Source organism: Poecilia reticulata, linkage group LG21 (assembly GCF_000633615.1).
Source record: "Poecilia reticulata strain Guanapo linkage group LG21, Guppy_female_1.0+MT, whole genome shotgun sequence".
Classification (NCBI taxonomy): domain Eukaryota; kingdom Metazoa; phylum Chordata; class Actinopteri; order Cyprinodontiformes; family Poeciliidae; genus Poecilia; species Poecilia reticulata.
Genome location: NC_024351.1, coordinates 4,654,559 through 4,678,914, shown reverse-complemented (window position 1 = coordinate 4,678,914; position 24,356 = coordinate 4,654,559). Strand labels below are relative to the sequence as shown.

Below are 24,356 nucleotides of genomic sequence, written 5' to 3'. Positions count from 1 at the left end.
CAGCTCCACCAGCCACACACACACACACACACACACACACACACACACACACACACACACACACACACACACACACACACACACACACAAGACCATCAATCTCCCAACTTCAAGGAAACGTTTCCCCTGATGTGGCCGTTTAAAGTGACGCAACAGACAGCCAGGGTTTAAATCTGCGGTAACGAGCTTCATTAAGCGGCTCCATCTTTGATCCAACCGTCTCATGACTCCACTTGAATCTTTCCGCTTCGCCGACATTCATTTTTTGCACTAAATCTAATTTTATGTAAACAGACAGCTGGTAGTTTGGCTGTCAGTGACATCCTGGTGGAGAAGCTGCACTGTAAAACAGGAGCGTTGTTCCTGTTCAACGCCTCCATTTAGTAAATTTAAGCTCCAGACGGTTTTTACAAGCTAGAATTATCAAATTTCACCGTCATTATTCCATTAGATAAACAGAACCATTTAATAAATGACATTTACATTCAGACTAATATTCTCAAGCCTTTATGTTAATTATGATGCCAATGAAAACAGGACAATGTTAGAATAGGAGTGGGTATTTATCGTATCGGTTATCATTTATCGTGATAAAACAATTTTGATTGTCATCACAATAAACTCACTCTTTATTGTGAGTGAGTTTATTGTGATGACAATCAACAATAAACTTAAGTAATAATTAATTACTTTAGTAATAATTAAGTAATTAATTACTTAATTATTACTCCTAATTAAGTAATATCACTTAATTAGGAGAATTAAGTGATATTTAATTCCGATACTTAATTCTCCTAATATTCTGACTTTATTCTGGTAACATTAATTCTTTATTCTCGCATTATTTTGACTTTATTGTTGCAATATTCTGACTTTATTCTGGTAACATTAATGCTTTATTCTGGCATTATTTTGACTTTATTCTGGGCATTAATCATGATAATTTTTGGATTAAAAACATTTTTACATTCTTTTTAATCTATTGCTTTTTTCTGTGCAAAATTAAAACTCAACTTATTGCTTAATTTTCTGTTTAATCAGACATTAAAGGTCAGTTTTGTTCACCAAACTAACTTCAGTTGAGCTCGAGGTCATTGTTACATTTTTCAGTGTTGTTCAAAAGTATGATTTGACGAACCTGATCAGATTATTGCAGAGCTAAGTCACATAAGTCATTAATCTGACAATTTGAATCATGAAGCTTTAACCTTTAGAAAAGAGCTGAAACTATTAATCAGATTAATCGTGATTAATCAACAAATTTAGCAATCGATTAATCATTTAATTGGATTAACAAACAGCCATTTGTTGAAAGAGCAACATATTCAGAGCAGTAATTAAACCAAAACTGAGCAAAGAAAACAAACATTTTTGATTTACGATGGAAAACATTCTTCTTTTTAAATATGTTCTACCCTGAACTCCTTCAGGGACAGTTTTAGCTTCTCCTGGTTACAAAAAGTCCAATTATCAATAAGTTAAAAAAAAATAATCAACAGATCAGTCAAGCAGAAAAAGATCAGCTTTTCGAGGTGCAGATGCATCGTTTCCCATAAATGATCAAGAGTCAGTAAAGGAATGTTTTTAATGGATCTTAGGGAATTAAATGTTTATTTTATTTTAAAAATGTTTTTTTTTTTGTATTTTTAGTATATTTCTAATACTGTATAAAAAAAGCTTATGCAGTTAAATGAAAAAGCAACAGAATATAGCATTTTTTAAATCCAATTAATCGATCAATCGTCAGAATAATCAGTTACCAGAATAATTGTTAGCTCAGAGTTAAATAACAGACTAAAATAAAGACACGTTTCCTAGAAGGTGGGGCCTGAGGACCAAATTAACACCTTCATCATCGACCAGAGGAGCCAGAGATTACAGATTTGTCCCTCTGCTGTAATTTGAGCTCAGTCCAGATCCACACGTGTAATTTTCTTCACCACATTCATGTTTCCAAACCCTGTAAACAGATGATGCACTTGTTTTGGATCCACATTTTGGGAATGAAACAGATCGTTTCGGTTTAGCAGGGAACCGGCTCCAAAGGAACAATTTGGAGAAGTTTTGAGCTTTGATCCGTTTAAACTTGTTTGAAGTGAAGGAAGAAAGGCGTTCAGGGAATTACAGAAAAATGTTCCAGTTCCAGCCTCGTCCTGCATGCAAATGCAATTAAATATATTATTTATAATCCGGCTCAACGCTGGGTCGGCATAACGACACCAAACAACAATCCTGTTGCTTTATCTGTGCTATCCAAGCAGGAACACGCATTTTTTTACTGTTTGGACCCATTTTGACTCTTTGGACCCTCCAGAACCGCTCATTATAACTTTGGCTAAATAAAAAAAAAAAAATTTTTTAAAGAACTACATAGTATTTTTAACTACAATAATATTTTGTATTTTTTTATGAAATAATTTTCATTCCCAAAGGAAAAAAATAATCATCCATCTTCTTTTTGTGAAAGTTTTTTGTTATTCTTTCAAGACTTGAATATAAAAATAAAACTGGAAAAATTATAATTTCCTGTATTAAATGATAAAATAATAATTGATTTGGTTTAAAACAATTATTTAAAAAACAGCTAACTAATATTTTTTAAATATAGATAAAATAAGAATAGTTTTTCTTTAAGTGGAATAATTAAATTTCCACGACAGTCCGACTTTAAAACTATGAGCAAAAAGTTTTTAAATCTATTTTTCTTATTAGATGGAAAAAATTCTTTCGTAATTTTCCACAAATGTATCCATCCTCTCTGTAAAAGTTTTATGCTTTTCTATATTTCAAAACTTCAGAGGTCGAAATAAAACGGTGATTGTCGGAAAAATAATTAAATTCCTATATTATATATTTGTCAATAATTATAAGCTGGTCAGGCAACATTAGCGACTCTAAACCAGTTTCAATTTTTAGCTTTTATGATATTAAAAGTGCAGACTTCTGATGCAACGTTATACATTTTCCATGCAAACCATTTCCTGTTCTCACCTCTCCTGCGACAGACCGACCAGACTGCGTCCATCAACGCTCAGCAACTGGTCACCTGCTGCCAGACGGCCGTCCTGCAAACATCCCATAGTAAGACACCGCAAGATTTCCAAACGTCTTATTTTTTTTAATGTTTAGCAAAAACTCACCTTGTCGGCCGCGCCGCCTTTCACCACAGACTTGATGTAAATGCCGAGTTTCTCCTGTCCGGCACCCTGCAGAGACGGAGAGGAAACCCGACAGAAATGAACATCGATGTGCGCAATCTGCGTTCACAAAGTTTAAAACAACACGGAGAACTAATTAAAACAAAAAGATGATATAAATATCACAATGTTGAAAAGCAGCGGTCAGATCCAACATCGTCACCAAAGTCTGCTGCTAACAAAACGTGATTCATGAACGGCTTGGAGCCGCATTAAACCGCTTCTGAGGTTTAGAGATCCTTTAGATAATCCATCATCTGAGTGACAACAAACCTTTCCATGATTTAAAGTGTAGGAGAAAAGGTTATTTATTTAACTGAATATTTTGACGATTAATCGGATTTAAAAAAAAATAGATTTTTCATTTAGCCACATAAGCTTCTTTTATACGTTAGAACTTTTAGGTTTTATACATCAGCGTTCTTTGCTGCAAATCAGTTTTTCACGTTCACGTTCTAGCAACGTAAAAAACTCTGATCTTTCCGTTTAACTTAACACAGTGTATGGCTGATTTGTTTACCATTTCTGGGATTAAACTGTTAATAACTGATAGAAAAAGCTGCTTTCTGTTTGACAGATTTTTGAACAAAGAAGATAAAGCAAATACTTTGGTTCTGGGTACAAAAGGTTTATAGAAAGAAGGTTTTTCATCTTCAATATTTAAATAATGAAGATAAAATATTTTGTACAGTTTTGGTTTAATTACTGCTCTGTTTTCTTGGAGTCTACATCCTCCAGTTAACGATTAATCGACTACTAAATTAGTTAATTATTTCAAGAGTCGATTAATCTGATTAATCGTTTCAGCCCAGCAACGCCGCTGGGAGGGAAATGTAATCGTTCATTCCAGATTTGCCTTGTGGATACAGAAAAAGCTCAGAGTGTTTTGGAAACACGGATTACTTTTACAGGTTATCCAGTTCTGCATTCCTGAGATAAATTTGGACTCCTCTGGTGTTTGAAACCTCAGGGTCTGAAGATTTACTCGTGCAGGTGATTTAGTTTTGCTGGTGTTGGTGAGCAACGAAGCAATTCCTCGCCAAATGAGACGTCACTATGCAACGTAAACATTTTATTCTGCAAAAAATAATGGTCAAATGGCCATTAAAAATGTCAAAAATCACAAAAATCCCCCAAATCCTTTAATCAGAAAGGAAATACACAATTTTGTTGCAACAAGCAAACAAACCTGGCTAATTCTAGCCAAACATATCGCACTGTGAAGGACAGTGCGATCTCAGCACTGGATATCTGGGTTTTGCATAAATAAGAAGGAAAAGTTTGACTTGCAAAGAAACAAAAAATTATTTAAAGCTGCATTGTAATCTTGTTTATGCGTTGCTTAGCGACAGTGGAGAGCAGGTTGTTCTCCGTTATCTTGCACAACGTTGTCACAAAGTTTGACTCCTCTGTTGCTGTAAATCACGACAGAGAACTCCTCGTTCCTTCTGTTGCTCAGGAAGATTTTAAATGACTTCGGCTGGATGTTTGGGCTCCAAATGCACAACAAGTGCAGAACAATAAGAACCTAAAAGTTGCTGTATGACAGATGAGATTGGATGTAAACATCCACAGAGATTTGATCATATTTGCTCAAGCTGAAGTCGTTTCTTTGCGAATCAAGCCGCACCGTCAGTGTCAGTAACCAGAGGCAGAGTTTGATTTCCAGAAGGTTTATTGGAGGGATATTATTAGATGGCTCACACGCTTTTTATCCGCTTCTCGACATGTTTATCCTTGGAATCTGCAACGGCGCAAACAGAAACCAGAAATATTCCAGAGAAATGCCCGAGGAGCATTTCTGGCATTCGGCTCCAATAGACGCAGGGTTTTTAGGATTTTATGAAGCAGAATGAGACGGTGGCCGACTTCAGAAACATTTTTGATTACTTGCAGCTTTTCTCGCTGCAGTTTGTGTGAAGGTTTGCTCCACTAAAATAAATGCAGTTCTGCAACAATCTAAACACCATTTAAACACTTATCTGTTAAAAATGAAGCACTTATGAAGAGATTCTTGTTTAAATGTCGGGTAAGAAGGCCAGCCATAATGACTGCCGTCTGTGTTTTTCGTGTTTTTGTCGTGAAAGGAGTGAACTTCCTGTTTGAATACTGCAGCCTCTGTCTCAGACGGAGCCGCGGCTTCATGCTTGGGGCCAAAACAGCTTCAAGAGACAATTCAGGGAATTCCCTCCGAATGTCAGAGAGGTTTCAGAAAGTTAGAGGAAACAGAGGAGATCCTCACAAATCAAGGCATGTTTGCTTTATGTGGCAGCTATTATAAGGAGATTTAAGGGCTTTGCATAAAATGAAGTTCATTAGTGAGAGAAGATTAAATGAACTTCAGCAGGGAATAAATCTGCAGCTGTGGATGTTTTTATATGAAGATCAACATTTTTGCAAGTTGGCAACAAAAAGGTTTTAAAAACTAAAACTTAAAGTCACAATTTCCACTTGTTCCTCATCAGGACCTTTGACCCAGTTCAGCTGGTGGGAATCGGTAGTTATCTGGTTAGAATAAAATAACACAGATAGACATTAGCTGTGTTTCCATCGACCATATATATGAGCAGTTTGACATTTCCCAATGGAAACAGCAGGCCTGCCATTATAAGAGATAAATCAATTACTCCATGGTAAATTAAAATGGGCTCAATAATTAAATAATAATCATTTTTCCTTTTCTCCACCACAGACTGGATAATAAAACTCTTCAGTCTAATGCGTTAGTCTATTTTGTTTACAGAGACATTATTTTGTTTGTCGTTTCTGTTTTGCTTATTTTTAATATTTAAAATGCTAAGTGTTCATTAGAATTTAAAGTTTATTGATCTTTGAGAACGTGTTCTTGCATTATTATACCATTATCACTATATTACCCATTTATGGTCTTAAAAGAACAATATCATTTATCACAATAACTTCTGGGACCATTTATCATCCAGCACAAATCGTTACCGTGACAAGCCTAGAAACACGGCCATTTAGATAAAAAAAAAAAACAAGTTTTGACTAAAAGTTTTAGCGTATTTTTTTATTTTTTGGCTGTATGGAAATTGGTAAAGATTACACCAGGCTATGTAACAATATCATAGATGTGAAGTCTGTGAAAATGTGTTTATTTATTCTTTTAATTTATTTCATTTAGTCAAATAAAGACATTTATTGGTGTTTAAGTTACGCTGCTGTGGACAGTTGGTGGTTACCGCGGCAACCAGTAACTGACAGCTCCTCCCCCTTTGTCTGTTGCCGTTGGTAACCGTGGGGCAGAAGCTTCTGGACTGTTGCTTTCCTCTTTTGTTAGAATAAACGCAGTGAACCTGAATGTCTGTCATGAAGTCAACCTGCACTGCAAAAACACAAAATCTTACCAAGTAATTTAGTCTATTTTCTACTGCAAGTGTCTTCAAATAACTTACAGGTTATTTATCAGCAAGATAAAGAAGCTTGTTTTAAGTCAATAATTCCTTAATATCTATGAAAAGGGGGCAGATAAATTTAATTTTAACAAGACAATTTTGCATTGCTATGAGTGAAATAATCTGCCAGTTGATAACAAGCTTCTGTATCTTGCTGAAAAGTTAGTACACTTGAATTAAGACATTTGCACTAGAAACTAGACAAAATAATACTTGTTAAGATTGTGTGTTTTTGCAGTGTACTGGACCTGAGACGAAAATCGGAGGGTTATAAATGTATGTGTGACATTTTACTCAGAATCAACTGATAATTCATGAAATTCAGATGGACATTAAATAAAAGTGTTTGAAACTCCAGCCCTCCGATGAATCCCTGCTCCATAAAAGAGGAAACATTCAGCTCTTACTATGCGACGGCCATTAAAGACTCTGCCGATTTGACATGACAGATTCTCCTCGGACAGAAAACCGCCAAGGACATCAGACCCACGCCGTCACACGTCGGCCTGATTTACGGCGGACAGAAAGTACTGCGAACGCACCACAATTACAGCTCGCCGTGAAACCGCTAATCCACAGCGGAGCGTTGAGAGGCTGGCGGGACGCCCACACAGGTATCAGAGCGTTTCAGTAGATTACAGCGCTGCTCTGCCTGGCTGACATGATGTAATACAACTTTACAGTTTCTAGGCTGAAATCCACCCAAAATAAAAGCTCAAATCTGATTAAAGAGGAAACCAGCTGAGATTTTTGCTTCCAGATCCTCAGTGGGTTAGTAAAAAAAAACATTATTACTGCAGATAGATTATTAACTTTAAATTTATTTGGAGGAATAATTCAACAACAACAAAACCTTTTAGAAAGGAATATGGATAAACTGTTTCTCATTTGAATTAACTGACTGAATTATAACAAAATGTTGAACTTTCTCAGTTTGCATTAAAGTTTTGACATTAGAGATCACGTTCGAGTCAACTGGAAGGAATAATAAGTTAATAAAATAAAACTGTAAAGTACTTTAGCCATCAAGGATTGTTTTTGTCCTCAGCCTAGCAAAATAAAAGTCATATGGAGTCACCAAGCTGAACTACTTTTAGTCTTTTTTTTCTCTCGTGTTTTTAGGTTTTTAAATAAAGAAAAAAACTTTTGCAAAAGAAAGATGGAGGCACTTTCTCCTAAAATTATGTCAAAAAAAGAAAGAAATTTCCAACCATATGATAAGAAAGTCAATCTGAGAAATATTACTGTTACATTTAGTTATTCTGTTTAAATTCAATTATTTCATTCTAAACCCTGAATTTGTTTTTATAGTTACATTAAAAAAACACTAATAAATCCTGAAGTATAATTTATCAGATTAAAAGTACCTTTTGAAGATAAACCTACATTTGTCTTAAAATAACTATATATATTGTTCTGATGTGATATTCTGATTTAAAATTTTGTGTTTTCATTAAAAGTCAGAAATAAAGGTGTTAAGACATTGATCTTTTCCAATTAATCAATATATATTGAATGGGTTTGTATATTTAAAAACATGGCAGTGGATCTGCGACTTTTCGTACATTATTCTGTAATTTAACTCCAAATTATTTCAACATATTATAGACATTTTAAAGAAAATGCAGGTTAGGACGTCGTCTGTGAAGCAGCCAATCCAGAAGCACCATCTGTTTTCCTTGGATCTGATTGGCTGAAACCCCACAGACTGTTGAGCGGTTACTTGTGGGAAGTTGGTGTAAAATTTGTTCTTTTTCTACACAGTCAAACATTTAAGTGAACATCCTCCAAGAGCGGTGATTCAATATTTCTTGCCAGCGGCCGTAAAAATACATCACTACGCTTTCATTATGATGAATATGGCCGCTGTGGTTTTACTATAAACAGCTGCAGCAACAACCAACGTTTCTGTTCAACTGGCAGGTCCTGAATCTCAAGATTTCTGGGTTATTTATGGATATTATTATTAATAACAGGCTACAAGTTTCAGCTGTTTTAGAGAAATCCCACGCTGCAAATAGAAAGACGCGGTGGAAAAACAGCTTCACCACGAGGCAGAAATATATTTAGGCAGTTCCGTTTTCCGTTCATATAAACGGCTGCAAAACAAAAAACGCCAAGAGAACAGAAGCTGGGCTCCTGAAAACAGCAGACAAATATAAACACACATGATGGCAGCGGCTTGTTTTAGCCGCAGCTAGTTCCACCGCTATCAGCTCAGTCACGAGCCGTTAGCTCATTACAAAGCTGCTGAACCGCTCGTCTCGTCTGATGCTGACGGGTTCAAGGGCAAAACGTCAATAAGGTCCAGCTGAGCTGTTTTTGTTCTGTTTGCTCAGGATCTACCGGATGAGCAACCGCACTTTTACTGATCTCCAAAAGGAGAAATGCCACTTATTTCAACCAAAAACRGCTGAAGTTGCAGCGAATGCAGGAATGCAGAGGGTTTAAATGAGCAAGTTTTCCCCTAGTTTATTACAATAATTAAAAAAAAGTGAGCTTATTGGAACAGCTTCTTCATTGCAGCTTCACATTTCCTTATTTCTTCACCTTAGCCATCTAAATAGATGAAATTTTAGACGAAAACAAAAATTATTTAAAAGAGCAACAAAAAAAATTTACAAATAAAGAGGAAAGAAAATACTGAACGGCAAACGTAGGGCTGAATCATTATGAACCGTGATCAATGTCAACAGATAATGCATCTAATAGAATATTCAATAATCAATATTATAAAATATTCATTGAACTCTGATACAAAACTGCACAGCATTCTGGGAGATGTAGGCAGGAGACAGACGTTAGCAGCTGAACCTCTCACTGCTAGCCGTGCTAACTCGCTCATTCTTTGGTTACCTAGCAACTAGCTCATTCTTTGGTTACCTAGCAACAACCTGCTGAGTTACTGGCGCAGCAGCCGTTTATGGTTTTGCTTCATAACAGCTTAAAGCTAATAAAACAACTGTGTGGAGTGAAAAGTGTGGAAATGCTAATATTTCAGATATTTAATCGACAGATATGGGAAACCTATATTTTCAGCTTTTCTGCCATATCAGCCATATCGTGTTTTTCTCAGTAAATAGTTTTAAATAAAGAAACTAACATAAAGAACACAAATATCAATATTTAAAAATAGCAATCGGGCTTTGACTAATCCTAACAATCTTTTTGTTCCAGGACAGACAGATGTTTTTGTTTGGATGTATTTCTAAAGAAACGACGCAAAAACCCAGAAGAATAGAAGAGTTTTCCAGTCAAGGAGGATTCATAAAGATGAATCCTTCTAAATTCAGAAACACCTGAATTTAGCAGGTAGTTTTTTTTGCCATTGCACAAGACTCCACTGGTGAAGAAAAGGCATTTTTCAGCTTTCACACTATTTGAACAAGCCAATAAAGCTCTAAAGAAACAGAATGTGGTCAGATCCGACCAAAACTCTTTAGAGTGCCGATGTTACTTTACATCACTTTACAATCAGCTGTTTATGCTAGCTCTCAGTTCCTAGCAAACATTATGAAACGGAAGCAAGAATAAAGAAACTGACGTTTTTGATAAGAACCTGAAAATGAAACAAGGGTGGATTTATAACAAACAACATCCCCAAAACCACAAAGAAGGAAATTATTAGTTATTTTTCAGAGAATTTGAGTCAATAAAACTTCATTAATTTCCAAGTGGAAACTAAAAAGTGCAGAGAAAATCAGCAGTGCATTAAAAACCCGACACATAACCCAAAAAAATAAATTTAAAGAGAAAATTTTAAAAACTGATATAAAGATTAAAACCAAAACAATGGACCAGCCTGACTTTAGTCAAACTGCAGAGAACCATAAAGACGACTTTGATGGAAGAAGGAATGAAAATCATAACTAAGAAACGTGCGCAGCTACTTTTTCCACTCATAACCGCAGCTATAACTGCTTTTCTACCAACTATTCTGGAACAAATATTCCTCATGTAGTTCTGTAATATTTTTCACAACTAATTTTATGGACTTATTTTCAAAGTGTGGATCACCTGGACTGTTAACTTCTGGTGTCATTTTTACAACATATTTACTGAAAAAAATATGTTCAAAGTTTGTCATCTCCAAACATGATTTTTTTTAAATCCATCTTTGCGAGAACTAATAAAATGTGAAGTGATTGGATCATTAGGAAAAAATTTACTTTTTTGTAATTGCATTTTTGGCAAAAAGGGYGTTAAAGGTTAAATCTCACCACAGAATAGATTTGTTTCTGCAGATTTGCAATATTTACTCAAAAGMTAGAATGAAACTTAATTTTCCTGAAACTATGATGTAATTCTTTCCACACAAACCTCTATACACACATTTCACTCGACCGCCACACGCGCTGTGAACCCGTCCAACCTGCAGCTTTACAGGAAGGCGAGCGGGTGTGTGTGTGTGTGTGTGTGTGTGTGTGTGTGTGTGTGTGTTACATCCTCTCATTGTTCCTGCCTTCACAGGGGAGAATGCTCTCATGTTATTGTTTCACCTCAGGAACAAATGAGTTCAGTCAACAAACAAATCTGAGCAAAGCTTCACTTTGGAGAAAACAAACAAAATTCTTTCAAACAGGACGAAAACTTTTCCAAAAATTAAATGTCCCACAGTGAATTTGCGCAGGTTGTTTTCTTAAAATGAACTCAAAATTGTTCATTTCTGCTCTCAACGTTGTTGCTTGTGGGTTYATCTTATTTAATCAACCAGATCTGTGAATAAAACATTCTCCAAAGATATAAAGAACGTCCTGCCTRCTTCTTTATCTTAATACTGTGCAGAATGTTCTGCACATCAAAAGCAGGCTGCTTAGTTAGCTTTATCATAATAAGAAACAATGTGCAGAACATTTTGGTGTGCAGAACGTCCTGCACACCAAAAGTCAGCTTTTTCATAATAAGAAACAATTTGTAGTTTTATTTGAGGTCTGATCTGCTCAGTCTGATGTTTTTAGTCTTGATTCAGTTTTGTGGACTAAGAAAAACTTGTGCTGCAGGCACAAGTTTTCTCTTCCTTTTTCTCTTCCTTACAGATTTCTTCTGGTTTTGCTTTTTGTGTCCAACAGAAACCTGGGTTTTGCTAGAGTTAGCTTGGTGGCACTTTGGTAGAGTTAGCATGGTTACTTTTTGCTCTAAGCATTTTGCTCGGGCTACCTTGTTGGCTTTTGCAAGTGTTGGCATCGTGGCATCTGTTGTTGCAGCTTGCATTGTGGCTTTTTGCTTTTGAGCTGTGGGTTTTGTTGCTGCCTCGTGGTTTTTGGATTTCTATGACCCGTCTGGGCCACCATACAAAACAAGACAAAGGCCCATCTCACTCAGTTTTTAAAAAATATTCTTTGGACCGACGACAGAAAGTAGTAGAGCGAAGAGAAGCATCTTTGCCATCCATAACATAAACTGGGAGCTTTGACACATTTAATGAATAAGAAATAAAAGCTTTAGAGTAATTTAGCAGCGATCACCAATCGGTGATAGTTTAATAATCTTAATTCWACCTCAACAGGACATTTCCACAAACATCTTACAACCTGCCTGTTGTGTACTTTTGTCTAACCATTAGCAGAACGGCCCTTAAAGCAAACAGTGAAACCAGGAGGTCGTTGCACCGGATGACAGCAGATCAACATGTAGGCTAAATGTCTGTTTGATGCAGATCTATCCACAGCAACTGTGGGACATCTTAAGCCAAATCCACACATTTAGGCTTTTATCATCACTAAAAAGAGAAATRGCATAATTTTTATTAAAATAAGTGGTTACCTGGTCTCTCCTGCCCACCACTGAGAACCACATGTTGCTGCTTCCTGCTAAGCTTTTGCCAAACCAGTTCAGGCTGCCACGTCCAAACTGGTGGAGGAGCAAGAACTGTGCACACCTGCTTTTATCCCAGCAAGCTTCTTCAACCTGCTAACATGAACCGACAAGTCCGGCGCCTCCCAATTACACCGGCTGGAGGTAATCCATTCAAAAGGAGAAGAAAAAAATAAATCACTGTTTACAGACGGAGACGTGGGACAGCGAAGAACTCCGAATTCCCAAAGTTCAGACAGAAAAAAAACCTCACAGGATTTTACTGGAAGTCATGTTAAAAAGTTAAAAACTTTTCAACAAACACAAGGAGAGTTAATTATGAARAAGCGGCRGTAATTCCCGTAAATGTGTCCAAAAATACGCGGTGGATTCCAGAAACGTTTCCGAGTGAAACGAAGCTCCTCCACATGTTCCTAAGTTCACAGTTTGTCAAACGGTGGGTGATTCAGGAGGTGAAGCGTCTGCTGGGACGGCTGCTGGTCAGACTGAGGTGGAGCGCTGCTGCAGCTCCACCAGCCACACACACACACACACACACGGTTATATAACAGGCCGGAGCTCAGCCCAGTCTACCGTCAGCTCCAGCAGCTGCTTGATAAAATGCGCTCTACCTGCCTTTTCCCATCCCACATACCCGTTACTTTTCCTCCTCCTCAGACGTCCCAGAAAAAACAAACGCAGCGAGGCGAGGAGGTTTCCTCCGCGCGTCCTTCCTCCCCACACACAGACTCAACACGTGCGCGCAGCAGCGCAGGAAAGCTCTCGACTTCAGCAGGAAACTCGCTCTTCTAAAACAGACAAAGTGTCTTAATGCTTCATGCCGACAGCTGACACTTCCCGCCTTATCTAGCACCTTCAGCTTCTCACTGATTACAGAAGCTATAAAGCCATTTTTAATGAAAACATTGGTAGATGTKTGGTTTCTGGGAGAATTAAATTGACTTTCAAGTCTTAAACTGATTCCATTTTGTAAAATACTAATTAAATAAAGATGTTTTCAGCTTAATTTGACATTATTAGGGTGACGCATAATAATGTTTATTTTCTCAAACAATCAAATTCAATGAACAAAGATAAAAATTTTGCTAGACAATAATTTGTCCCAGTGAATGAAATATTAACGTTTTGAAACCATTTTCAACTAATATGATGATTAACGCAAGTTTGTCCTCTAAAAAATTAATAAACTTTCATTTTTTATAAAACACTCCAACTAAAAACAATAAATAAAGAGGAAATAAAAACCGCACAACTGAAATAAATAAAATGACTCATGATGAGCAACATTTGCTACATTTTCAGCTGCTGTGGTTTGCTTTCACACTCCACTGTCAAACAAACCAAATTGAAAARACTGTTCCCCTCCTCGCCTGTGGGGGCGCTGCACCTAGGACTACTGAAGRAAAAARCCTCTGAAGACACTGAGCTCAAYTTCCTTCTTTACAAAATGCAAAAGCGTAAAATTTAGCATAATTCCTATTTTGTTATTTGTGAAAACAAAACAAAAAAACATGAGCCATTTCTCCTGCTAGCGCTGAATTAGCGCTTTGTTCTGGATGTACTTTCCCAGAATGCCCTGCGCTGTAGTCCACTTCCTTCTTTTGGAGCGGTCTGGTCCGCTTGGAGTTCAAATATACATTCAAACCGAACCAGAGTTCACTACAAATGAACTGAGACCGAGGTTTGTAGGCGGACCAGAGTCTGATCACGCCTTAACGCTTCTGCAAATAAACTGGACTTTTAAAAAAACTTTTAAAACAGATTAAACAGGACTGGTGGGAACGCATCCTTAGAATCAGCATCAAATCTTTACTTTGGATGAAAGTTGTTACTGATTTCACCCAGAAGACTCAATTTTAGCTCAGTTTTATAACAAAGCAAACAAAAATCGTCTTGCATTCAAACTCACTCAAATACTGTATTTTGAACTTTGACATAAATATCAAGACCTTAAAAATCTGCAGACTGAGCATAAAAATGCATAATCTTTCTCACACATCGTCTTTGCCAGACACATTTTCTAGCATAATGAACTATGTTACCTTCAGTTGTATAAATGTATACATGAAACACAAATTAAAAGAAATGTTACTTTTGTCATTTAACGCTTTGAAATTGGTCCTCTGTCTCTTTAAAAACTCCACTTTCAGGAAGTCATCACAACATGGCTCCTTTATTAACCCTTTAACAAAGTTTTTACCAGCGTGTCACTAAGTAGCTCCTACAATGAGCTCAGCAGCTCCACCAGGTGTTCGCTAATTGCTGCTGGCTAGTCTGAAGGAGCCGAGTGGGGGAGGAGCTGCGCCTCGAAGGCGGGGCTACGTCCACCCAGGCGTTTTTTTGTACAGCTGAATGGTTGCCATAGACACTAAAGTATTTCTCAAACATGCATGAAAAAAAACAAGGCAAGCTTCAAGGTTTGTTTTTGATGACGGAATAACATTACACCATGACGTTAAGCTAAAAAAGGTCGATTTTATATGAAACTGCCCCTTTAGTTCCACTCAGCAACAACTCAACACAGAACAGGAGGAACAACTGAAGCTGCACGCTTCCTGCAGCCCTGCTCACAGCCAGGCTGGAGGTGAACAGAGCAGGTTTGTGTTCCAGAAGCTTCTGTGCAGCGTCAGTGTTTGGTTTTCGCTCCGCTGTCAGACTCAACAGTGAGAGCAGAGCAGCTGGTTCTGTCTGCACCCGTCCAGAACGCTCCATGTGTTCACAGCCAGCAACACAAAGAAACGCACGCGGATCAGGTCCTACCTTGGCGGCCACGATGCTGAGGCCCATGCCGTTGGTCTTCTTCAGGGTCACCGTGACAACCTCCGGCTCTTTCCTCATTGGCTGAAAGGAGAGAGAGACAGGAAGGACGAACTGTAAACAAGGAAGAAACTTGTGGGGTGGATCTGAAAGGCCTGGAGAGGACGGAGCGGACGTCCGAACGGCGCGGAGAAACGCTGGAAACTGAGTCAGAAAAGCAGGGAGGAAAAAGGGAGGGAAGGAATGAAGGATGGATGGATGGAGGGGAAGACCGCAGAGGGACCTGTGGTCTCTGGAATGGAGTCAAGAATGAAAACCACATCATGGCAACTCAGAGACGCTTATGTACACACACAGCAGGGCTCGTTTAGGGAGGGCGGGGCCACAGGGTGGGGAGAGACGGAGATCTGAAGAGGTTCCCACGTCACGGCGGAGGATGACAAAAAAACAACACAAAACAACCAAGAGTCTGACTGTTTCAAACACTAACTGGTGGTTAAATCGCTAAACTACAAAACAAACAAAGCTTCAACAATAGCTCTGTTTTCATTACCAATGCGTTCTGACGTCGACATTCTGCTAACGTTGAAAAAACACAATTTCACCATTCTGCTGTTTCCATCCAATAAGTAATAAACAGGGTTTGCACTCTTCTCAGTAAAATTCAAGCACTTTTCAAGGCAGGTTTTCAAGCTCTTCCAACACCACACTTTAAATCCAATTCCAGTTCAAAGATGTTTTCAACCAGCTGCAAACCTGCAGCTCAGATCTGGACTGAAACGAGTCGTCTTTGCTAATAGCAGGGATCACACACTTTTCATTTTGGAGATAAAAACAAGACAAATTAACTAAAAAGAGTTTTAATTCACTATTACATTATTTATTACAGCGACAAAGTAAACTAAATGTTCTGAAAAGTTTCTCTCATCTGAGGTCTGAGGACAAAACACCAATTTAACAAAAAAAAAAAAAACAAATTTAAATAACTTCTTTTAACATAAAATATAAAAGAACCTTTTATTTAATTTACACAGATCAATAAGTCGTTAAGTAATTGGGAATCATTTTGGTAATTCTGACTGACCTCAAACAAGAAAAGTTTAGTCAGATTCAACTTCAGACACTGAGAAAAAAGATGCATCTTTTTATTTGGTGTATGAAAATATCTGGTTTTAACCTTGAAATTAAAACATTTTCAAGGATTTCAAGCACCTACGTATAAGAACCTTGAAGGAGGCCGTGTTTTTTAAATAACTCTCACGTGATCATCAACGAAGGTTTTCCCACATTTCTCATGGAAACGCAGCTGATTATGAGGTTTGCATTTTAGAAATGAACCCATATTTATCCTCAGATCAGCCGACATCAGCACTGCTCTGTAAAAATCTGAATATTAAGATGATTACAGGACGTGCTGGTTAACCAAACAACCACTGAAATGAACTGAAACATGCTAAACTTCACCACTTTTCACCACTTTGGTTTATATTTTTACCCATGTTCAGCTCCGACCCGCCTGAACTCACCGTTAACCAGACGCCTGGATTATGTCGAGACTACAGTCATGAAAAAGTGGCGCAGGGATAAACAGACCAATTACACAGGAAGTGGCTGAGAGTGTGCAGTCTGTCATTTACTGCTGCGCTCACTAACTGACTCCCTCCGCTGCCGTTGGTGTTGATTAAACCGAGAGCGAGTCTCTGAGTGAACGGCGCCGTCGGACTGGAGGACCACACAGAGAACCTCTGGGCCGAGTCGGGTTTACAGCACGCTAAAAATAGACCGACTGAGACGTCAGAGGCTTCACTTCTGTCCAGGAATTTTACCTTTTTAGACCAGAGAGTCTCGTCTGAAAGCAGGAAATGTTCCCTGATCCGTTAAATCTGAGGAAAATTCATCTAATTTACCTTCAACCTCACAGTTCTGCAACATTTTACTCCATTTCTGTTCATCTCTCTCTCTCTAGTTTCAGTTTGGGATCTGACATGATGCTCAAGTTCAAGGCTAATGAATGTTTTGGCAAAGCAAAAAGTATTTATTATATAAAAAGATTATTCTGCTGCCTTAAAATGGCCTTGACGTCTTTCAGATTCTTTTTAGATGAAAAAAACATTTTTCCTTCCTGCAGCTAAAAAATAGAAACATAAATCACTTTTTAAATTTATTATGCAAAGAAAACATTGAAATCTCTACAACTACTAAATAGAAAATGCTTAATTTTAGTTTGAAATTATGAAGAAAAGGTTACAGATGGAAGAAATATCAGTCAAAGTGTAAATATTTCAGTGAAACTCTGAGCCTCCAGAGTTTCCCTGAGTCAGTTTTACCTCACAGTTTCATCTAAAAGCTACTTCAAAACATAAATATCGTGCCCTGGAGGGATGAGAATAGTAAATAAATCCATAAATATACCAGATAAATACGTGAAACTAAAATCTGCGTGATACCATTTCAGTGTTGTCGGCAGCAGAGAAGTGGTTGTCGTTGTCGGCTCCTTCAAAGTGGACGGTCCAGGTACCAGGAGAGCGAGGATGAGGAGTTAGTCTGCAGAAACCTGGAAAACAGAGAGAGAGAGAATGATTAGAGAGAGAGAGAGAGAGAGAGAGAGGGAGAGAGGCAGAGGAGAGAGGGAGAGAGAGGAGAGATAAGAGAGGCAGAGGAGAGAGGGGGAGAGAGGGAGAGAGAGGGGAGAGGGAGAGAGAAGAGAGGCAGAGGAGAGAGGGGGAGAGAGGGAGAGAGAGAGGGGAGAGGGAGCATGATTAGAGAGAGACGGAGACAGAAAGAGAGAGGGAGAGAGAGGGAGCATGATTAGAGAGAGAGGGAGAGAGAGAGGAGGKGAGAGAGAGGGGGGGGAGAGGGAGGAGGAGACAGGAGGTGAGAGGAGGACAGTGAGGAGGTGAGAGAGATATAGAGAGGAGAGAGAGAGAGAGGGAGGGAGGAGGAGAGAGAGAGGGAGCATGATTAGAGAGAGAGAGGAGGAGAGGAGAGAGAGAGGGAGAGAGAGACAGAGAGGAGAGGAGGAGAGAGAGAGAGGAGAGAGAGAGAGGCAGCACAATTAGAGAGAGGGAGGGAGGGAGAGAGAGTGAAAGAGAGGGAGAGACAGAGAGAGATGAATAGACGGATAGAGAGCAATAGTGATGGATAGAGAGACAGACAGATGGATAGAAAGTGAGTTAGAGGTAGAGACAGTAGCAGCCAGGCGTACCCCTCTGCAGCAGCGGCTCCAGGAAGTCCTGCAGCCCGTTGGGAAGATGCCGCACCACGTCGCAGGAGTAGCCGTCCTCCGGCAGCAGGAAGGGCAGCTGCAGGTCGGGGTCCTCCTCCAGCTGCACCTCTCGGCCGTCGCTCCTCGCCAGCTCGTCCGCCGTGTTCTCCGCTACTGCCACCACGTGGTCTATCAGGTCCTGGACACAAAGCACAGAATGGACTCCCAGAACCGGTTCCGGCCGGAGGCGGCGCCGGCGGGCGGCGGGCTTACGGGTGGGATGTAGGGCTCGTCCTGGGCGCAGCGGTAGTTGGTCATGAGGGCGTTGAGCTGCAGCGAGTTCAGCTTGAAGCAGGTGTTGTGGATGTTCTGGACGTCCTGCGTGGAGTATTTGTCCATGGTCAGCAGGGTGGTGGCCTGGAGGGACAAAAAAGGCAAAACGCATCACAATCTTTAACTTTTCTTTTCAAACTCTTTAAAATAATTCACATAAATTTATCAGGTTTACCAGAAACCTGATAAACTTCCTCTTTTCTCCTCCCTCTAACTGCACCATTAAAACCCTCCTGGCCTTTACTGATGCTAACCAACATTTGCTCATATATAACCATGAAAACTCTTGAACAAACAGGTATTTATTTATTATTTTTAGGACGAATAGAGTTCACCTGGACGATGCGGCTGAGGTGGCAGTCGGCTGCCAGCTCCAGGCCCTGCTTCTCGGCCCAGGACTCGATGTGGCTCAGCTGCTGCCGCAGGATGGCGCCCCAGTAGTGGCAGCACAGTCCTGAGTCGGCGTCAGTCACCAGCTTGTTGAACAGCCACATGTTGATGAAGTGGAAGAGCTGCGAGAAGAGCTGGATGGTGAGGGCGGCGTTGACCCGGCAGCGGCGCAGCAGCGACATGGCGCCCGTCAGCGTCTGCAGGACGTCCTCTGGAGACACAAACACGAGACCCGGATGAAACTCCGCAAACGTCCAGAACCACTGAGAGCTCAGAGCACGAGACGTTAAATCAGAAATCTATCAGTCCAATTATGTTTTTGTTGGGGAGAAATGTACGGCGTCACATTCCTGCCAAGAATCGTATTAACCAAGAGCGGATAGATCTGATCTCTGGCGTCATGAACGCAGCGTGGCGACGGGTAAAAGACGCTCCCTCCACTCATCTGTTTGCTCTCGCTAACAAATATGAGCTCGCTCTTTTATTAGTGGCAGTAATGGTCAGCAGGGGACGGTAACTTCTGATTGGCCAGATTTTCAGCTTAAACCCAATGACAGAAAACCTAGAAGAGCATGAGAAGAAGAAGAAAAAAAAACAGAAGCAAGAGGGCAAAGATAATGGAAAGAACAGCAAAGATGAAGACGAAGAAGAAACAGAAGACAAGTCAGACGACTAAAAAGAAAGAAGCAAAGAAAAAAATAAGTAGAAGAGGATGAAAAAGAGGAGGATGAAGAAGATGAAGAGGACAGAAGCAGACAAAGAACGGAGGACAAAAAATAAGGAGTTAAGGAAAAGGAAAGCAAAAATTAACTTTCCTTTTCCTTACCTTTTTCTTCGTCATCCTCCTCTTCCTCGTCTATGCCGGTGCTAAACCGACCCGTTTAGCTGAATTATCTCGGTTCTGAATGATATCTGAATGCAGCATTTGATGCAAAGCGATGAACGATGCAAAAAGAGGGAACCACTGGCTGCATCCGCTGTAGTATTTTAAAAAGCTACAATGTAAATTTCTCCCTAAACTTACCGATCTTGGGTCTCTGTGGATTATGTTCCTCTGGGTCGTCCAGGAAGGCTGGCATGTAGTTGTTCAGGTCCGCCTGCAGGCAGTGGACCAGGTACCTGATGAAACAACACAGATCATCAACGACACGCCTGGAGTATCAGAGACATGTTGTCAGTAGTTCATAGAATAAAATAATGTTCATTTTACTCACAGACCTATAAAAAGTTAAATCTGATCATTTTAAGTTGTCTACTAATTTTTTATTCTAATATTCTCTTTCTGCTCCTTTTCTTTGATGATTTCTTTTAGTTTAGCTACATATACGATTAATGAAACGAAGAGTAAAGTAAACTGCAAACGGACTTGAAGGCCATCTGGACGAGGTGGGCCAGGATGTCCTGGGCGTCCAGCGTGACGCGGCTCAGGTCCCGGTCCTGCTTGATGAAGTTCAGCAGCTCGGAGGCGTTGGCCATCCAGAAAGCCAGCGCTCCTGCGATGTTCTTCTGTTTCTGGAAACGCACCGATCACGACCACAAACACAGACAGAAAGAAAAACACACGGAGAGGAAGCCGTTAGCGCTGCTGCAGGCCGGTAAGGCCGCGGATGTTAGCGGTAAGAAACAGAGGGAGGAGGTTTGTGTTTGAGTGGCAGCCAGAAGGAGCAGTTGTTACTTCAGAGATAGATTCATGCCTCAAACGCCCCAAGCCTGCGTCGAGAAGAAGATCGGTCATTGCTGTCGCATCGGGGAATAAAACGTCTCCAAACGCTTTTCCAACACAGCCCAACAGCTCAACAGGAAGGTGAGCTCTCCTTTCCCCTCCAACACACACAACTCCAGGCACAAACGTCACCAGACACAGAGCGGATTGAGACCTGTTCACACTGCAAGCAATGAGCAGAACATAAACGACGGGATTCACTCAAGTCCTCCAGGTTACGGCAAAAATAAAATTATGCTGGAGCTTAAAGGTTTAAAAGTAACATTTTGATGCCATTTATTAGAGAAAAACGTGATTTTCTGTCATCTTCACTGCAAAAACACAAAATCTAACTATATTTAGTTTCTAGTGCAAATATATTCGTACACTAAAAATAACTAATTTGCAAGTAACTTTTCAACAAGACAAAGGAGCGCGTTTTAAATCAATTATCCCTTAATATTGATTAAAAAGAATTAGCTATAAGTGAAATAACTGCCAGAGGAACAAGACATTTTTCACATAAGTTATAATATTTCATTCTACTGGCAGTTTTTTTTTATATATTAAGGATTTAACTTAAAACAAGCTCCTATTTTTTGCTGAAAAGTTGTTTGCAATTAAATTTAGTTTTATTTCAAGTGATTTAAGATATTAGCACTACAAACTATGCCAGAAATACTTGGCAAGTTTTTGAGATGTTGCAGTGTTTTTAAATATATTTAGTTTAAAAAAAAGAAGCAGAAACTAAGATTTAAAGAGGAAAAACTGAAATAATCTGTTCATTTTTAAGCTTTTAAAGCTGTTCCAGTCATCTCGTTGTTTTTATCCTTTTGTTCTTTACTGTTTATTTAAACCTGCAATTTCATTAAATTATTACATTATTTTAATTGTCCAAGCAAGAATTTTGACTTTGGTTCCACTTTTCTATCGGTGTGCAGACATTTGAAGGGACAGTTTTGTCTAAAATCAACTTTCCTTTAGCTTTAAATCATGTTATGATGTCATTCCCTCACAGGAAACCAACTTTTAAGCAAGATCTTTGTGTTACATTATTACATAAATTGATGAAAAAGTGCTGGTTTCACTGCAGATTGTTTCACTTATAACATGGGAAAAATGTCTTGATACAAGTTTAACTAGAATTTTTCATCAATATTAAGAAATTACTGACTTAAAACAAACTCCCATCTTTGCTTAAACAAGTGTACCAAGATATTTGCACAAGAAAGTAAATCAAAGATACTTTTGGCTCCAACTCTAAATACATTTGCCGTGTTAATTTCAAAGTTAATTTCAAAACCGCCTGAAAACAAACCCGGTTGCTTGCAGAGTGAACTAAAAAAACAAAAAGAAAAGGATTTATGGTTTACGTTTGAGGAGCTGACCGGACCTGCACTCGTCTATCCCCGCCTCGGAAACAAACCGCACAACACAAAGTAAAATAAACCTTCATCCAGGACAGCCAGAGAATGAAAGGTTGCATCCAAAACAAAACCAGGTTTGAAACACAGATGAACATGTTCAGTGAGTTTCCAGACAGACAAACGAAGCAGATGAGGTGGAGGAGGTCAGAGGTCGCGACTCGTCTCTCGTCCACACTGCTGAGGAGAAGCAAGACGCCAGAGTTACAGATGGAGCAGCAGTGACAGAGAGTGGTTTGGTTTGGGTTTTCTCGGTTTATTTGGCTGTTTTAGTACCAGGCAGGATCCAGGAAGCTAAATGAGATTAGTCAGGTTGTTGTTGCTGTTGTTGCTTAGTTTTCCAGCTGTGGACAGGACGTGTGGTTATGGCTTTGGTTTTTTGTTTGCTTTTCTTTTTTTTGACATTTCTGTTAGGATGGAAAAGAAAAAATGAAAAAAATAAAAGGAGCAGCAGCAACAATGATGGGCTGGTTTGAAGAAAACAAAGCACAGAGAGAGATGAGAAGAGTGGAGGAAGCAGAAGATTCACGAGGTTGAGCGATGTGATTTTATTCTCAGTAAATGTTTGTTTGAAAACTTTCCCCCCTTCTGTGACTCGATCTGTTGGCTTCGCTTCAGCTCCTCTCTAACTGGACTAATGGAAGGAAAAATAAGGCTTCCCAGCTCTGGGGAAGAGCACACACCTCCAAATTGTGCATATGCTGTTTTTTGTACTGCAGTTTATATAAGAAATTTACCCTTCACATCATCAGTGGGAAGCCCTGGTGTCATATGTATCAATGGTACTGCGCTAATAGCGGAGCTAATTTTTTGTTTAGCATTTTTTTGCTAACGTAGCATCCCCTAAATTCATTTTTCCAGCTAATTATAGAGCTGTAATTTACTTGGCTGATGAATAAACTTCAACATCTGTGTTTAAGTTTTGGTTATCGACTTAAAAACTCTTCAGGTAGCTAGAAGTTTATTCCATGCTTTTATTTTGAAAGGGGGCAAAGACTGTTTACGCAGGAGTTCCGTTTCCTCTTTATTTCCCCCATAACTTTATTTCAAAAAGATAAAACAAAATAAAATGAAAGCACACACAGAGAATGTGTTTGTTTCCTCAGAATTATCAAACGTGTAAATTATGTCAGAATTAAATTGGAACTTGAGGGTTGTAGTTTTTTTAAGGGCAGATATAGTTTGATTTGATGTTAGCGCTTTAGCATTAGCTTCCACTAAACACCGTGTTGGCACAGTGTGTTAACCTAATGTCTATGGTTAGCGCTTCAAAGGTAGCACGAATGGTTTCTAAAGTTTGCTTCTTGTTTTGGATAAAGACTAATAAAATTATCCCAACTAATCTTTTTTACCGACTTGTTGCACATTAGTACAGCATACAACACACAGACTGAATCCATCTTTTTGTTCTTCTCCACACCCTCCACCAACTAACTTCATACCCTATTTCACCACATCCAATCAAACATAAAAAAAAAACCACCTTAAAATTGAATAATGATTGATTTTCTCAACATCGCCCAACCCAAACAGAGAAAAATGGCAGTGTAGAGAAGAGAAAGTCTTTGGCAGCCATATCATGGTGTGCTGTTGTGATGTCCTACCTGATCCCCTTCAGCAATCTCCTGGACAGAAGGAAGTGGAAGAGGAGGAGGAGGAAGAGGAGGACACGTTTACAGGACAGAGAGAAAACACGTCAACAGCTACAGTATGGACACAGCATGTCAACAGAGACACTCCAGCTCACACATGGTTTACACAACGCAACCCAGAATGATTTCATGAACATCGGACTGATGGACGTGACAGGAAAACGTAGAAACCGTCGAGATTTCTTACATGTGATGGAGCTACGATTTAAAACGGGAAGAACTCGGACACTAATTCGGGACATTTAGCTTTTATATGAGCTTTAAATCATTCATAACTGAAGGAAGCATAATAACTCGTATGCAGAAACTGATTTTYTTTTGAGTTTTTCTCCCTGTTTTGCATTATTTAAAGATAATTAATCCATATGTTCAATCACTTTCACAATGTGAGGTTTCAAGCTGAACTTATTTTTGTTTTGTTTTGGCGTTTTTTCAGTTTCTTCCACCAAAAGCTCTGGTTCCAAGT

At 39.1% G+C, this 24,356-nt stretch overlaps 1 protein-coding gene across 15 annotated transcripts in view; it reads right to left on the bottom strand.

The window, feature by feature from the left end:
* The window catches only part of afdna (afadin, adherens junction formation factor a), a 113,355-nt gene that overhangs the window by 26,308 nt on the left and 62,691 nt on the right, over positions 1-24,356 (bottom strand). For 11 of the 15 annotated variants that reach the window (XR_532409.2, XM_008397227.2, XM_008397225.2 and 8 more), the window contains 10 exons: positions 23,843-23,863; positions 20,479-20,624; positions 20,137-20,231; positions 19,058-19,323; positions 18,663-18,806; positions 18,390-18,588; positions 17,632-17,738; positions 15,188-15,268; positions 3,141-3,206; positions 2,992-3,065 (listed from right to left, as the gene is read on the bottom strand). Coding sequence is in view for 14 of the 15 variants with exons in the window: in XM_008397227.2 (XP_008395449.1) it covers positions 2,992-3,065; positions 3,141-3,206; positions 15,188-15,268; positions 17,632-17,738; positions 18,390-18,588; positions 18,663-18,806; positions 19,058-19,323; positions 20,137-20,231; positions 20,479-20,624; positions 23,843-23,863 (1,199 nt within the window). In the remaining variant the exon portion in view is untranslated. The remainder of the gene's footprint in view (positions 1-2,991; positions 3,066-3,140; positions 3,207-15,187; positions 15,269-17,631; positions 17,739-18,389; positions 18,589-18,662; positions 18,807-19,057; positions 19,324-20,136; positions 20,232-20,478; positions 20,625-23,842; positions 23,864-24,356) is intronic. The other 4 variants (XM_008397231.2, XM_008397239.2, XM_008397235.2 and 1 more) reach the window with 1 other exon arrangement.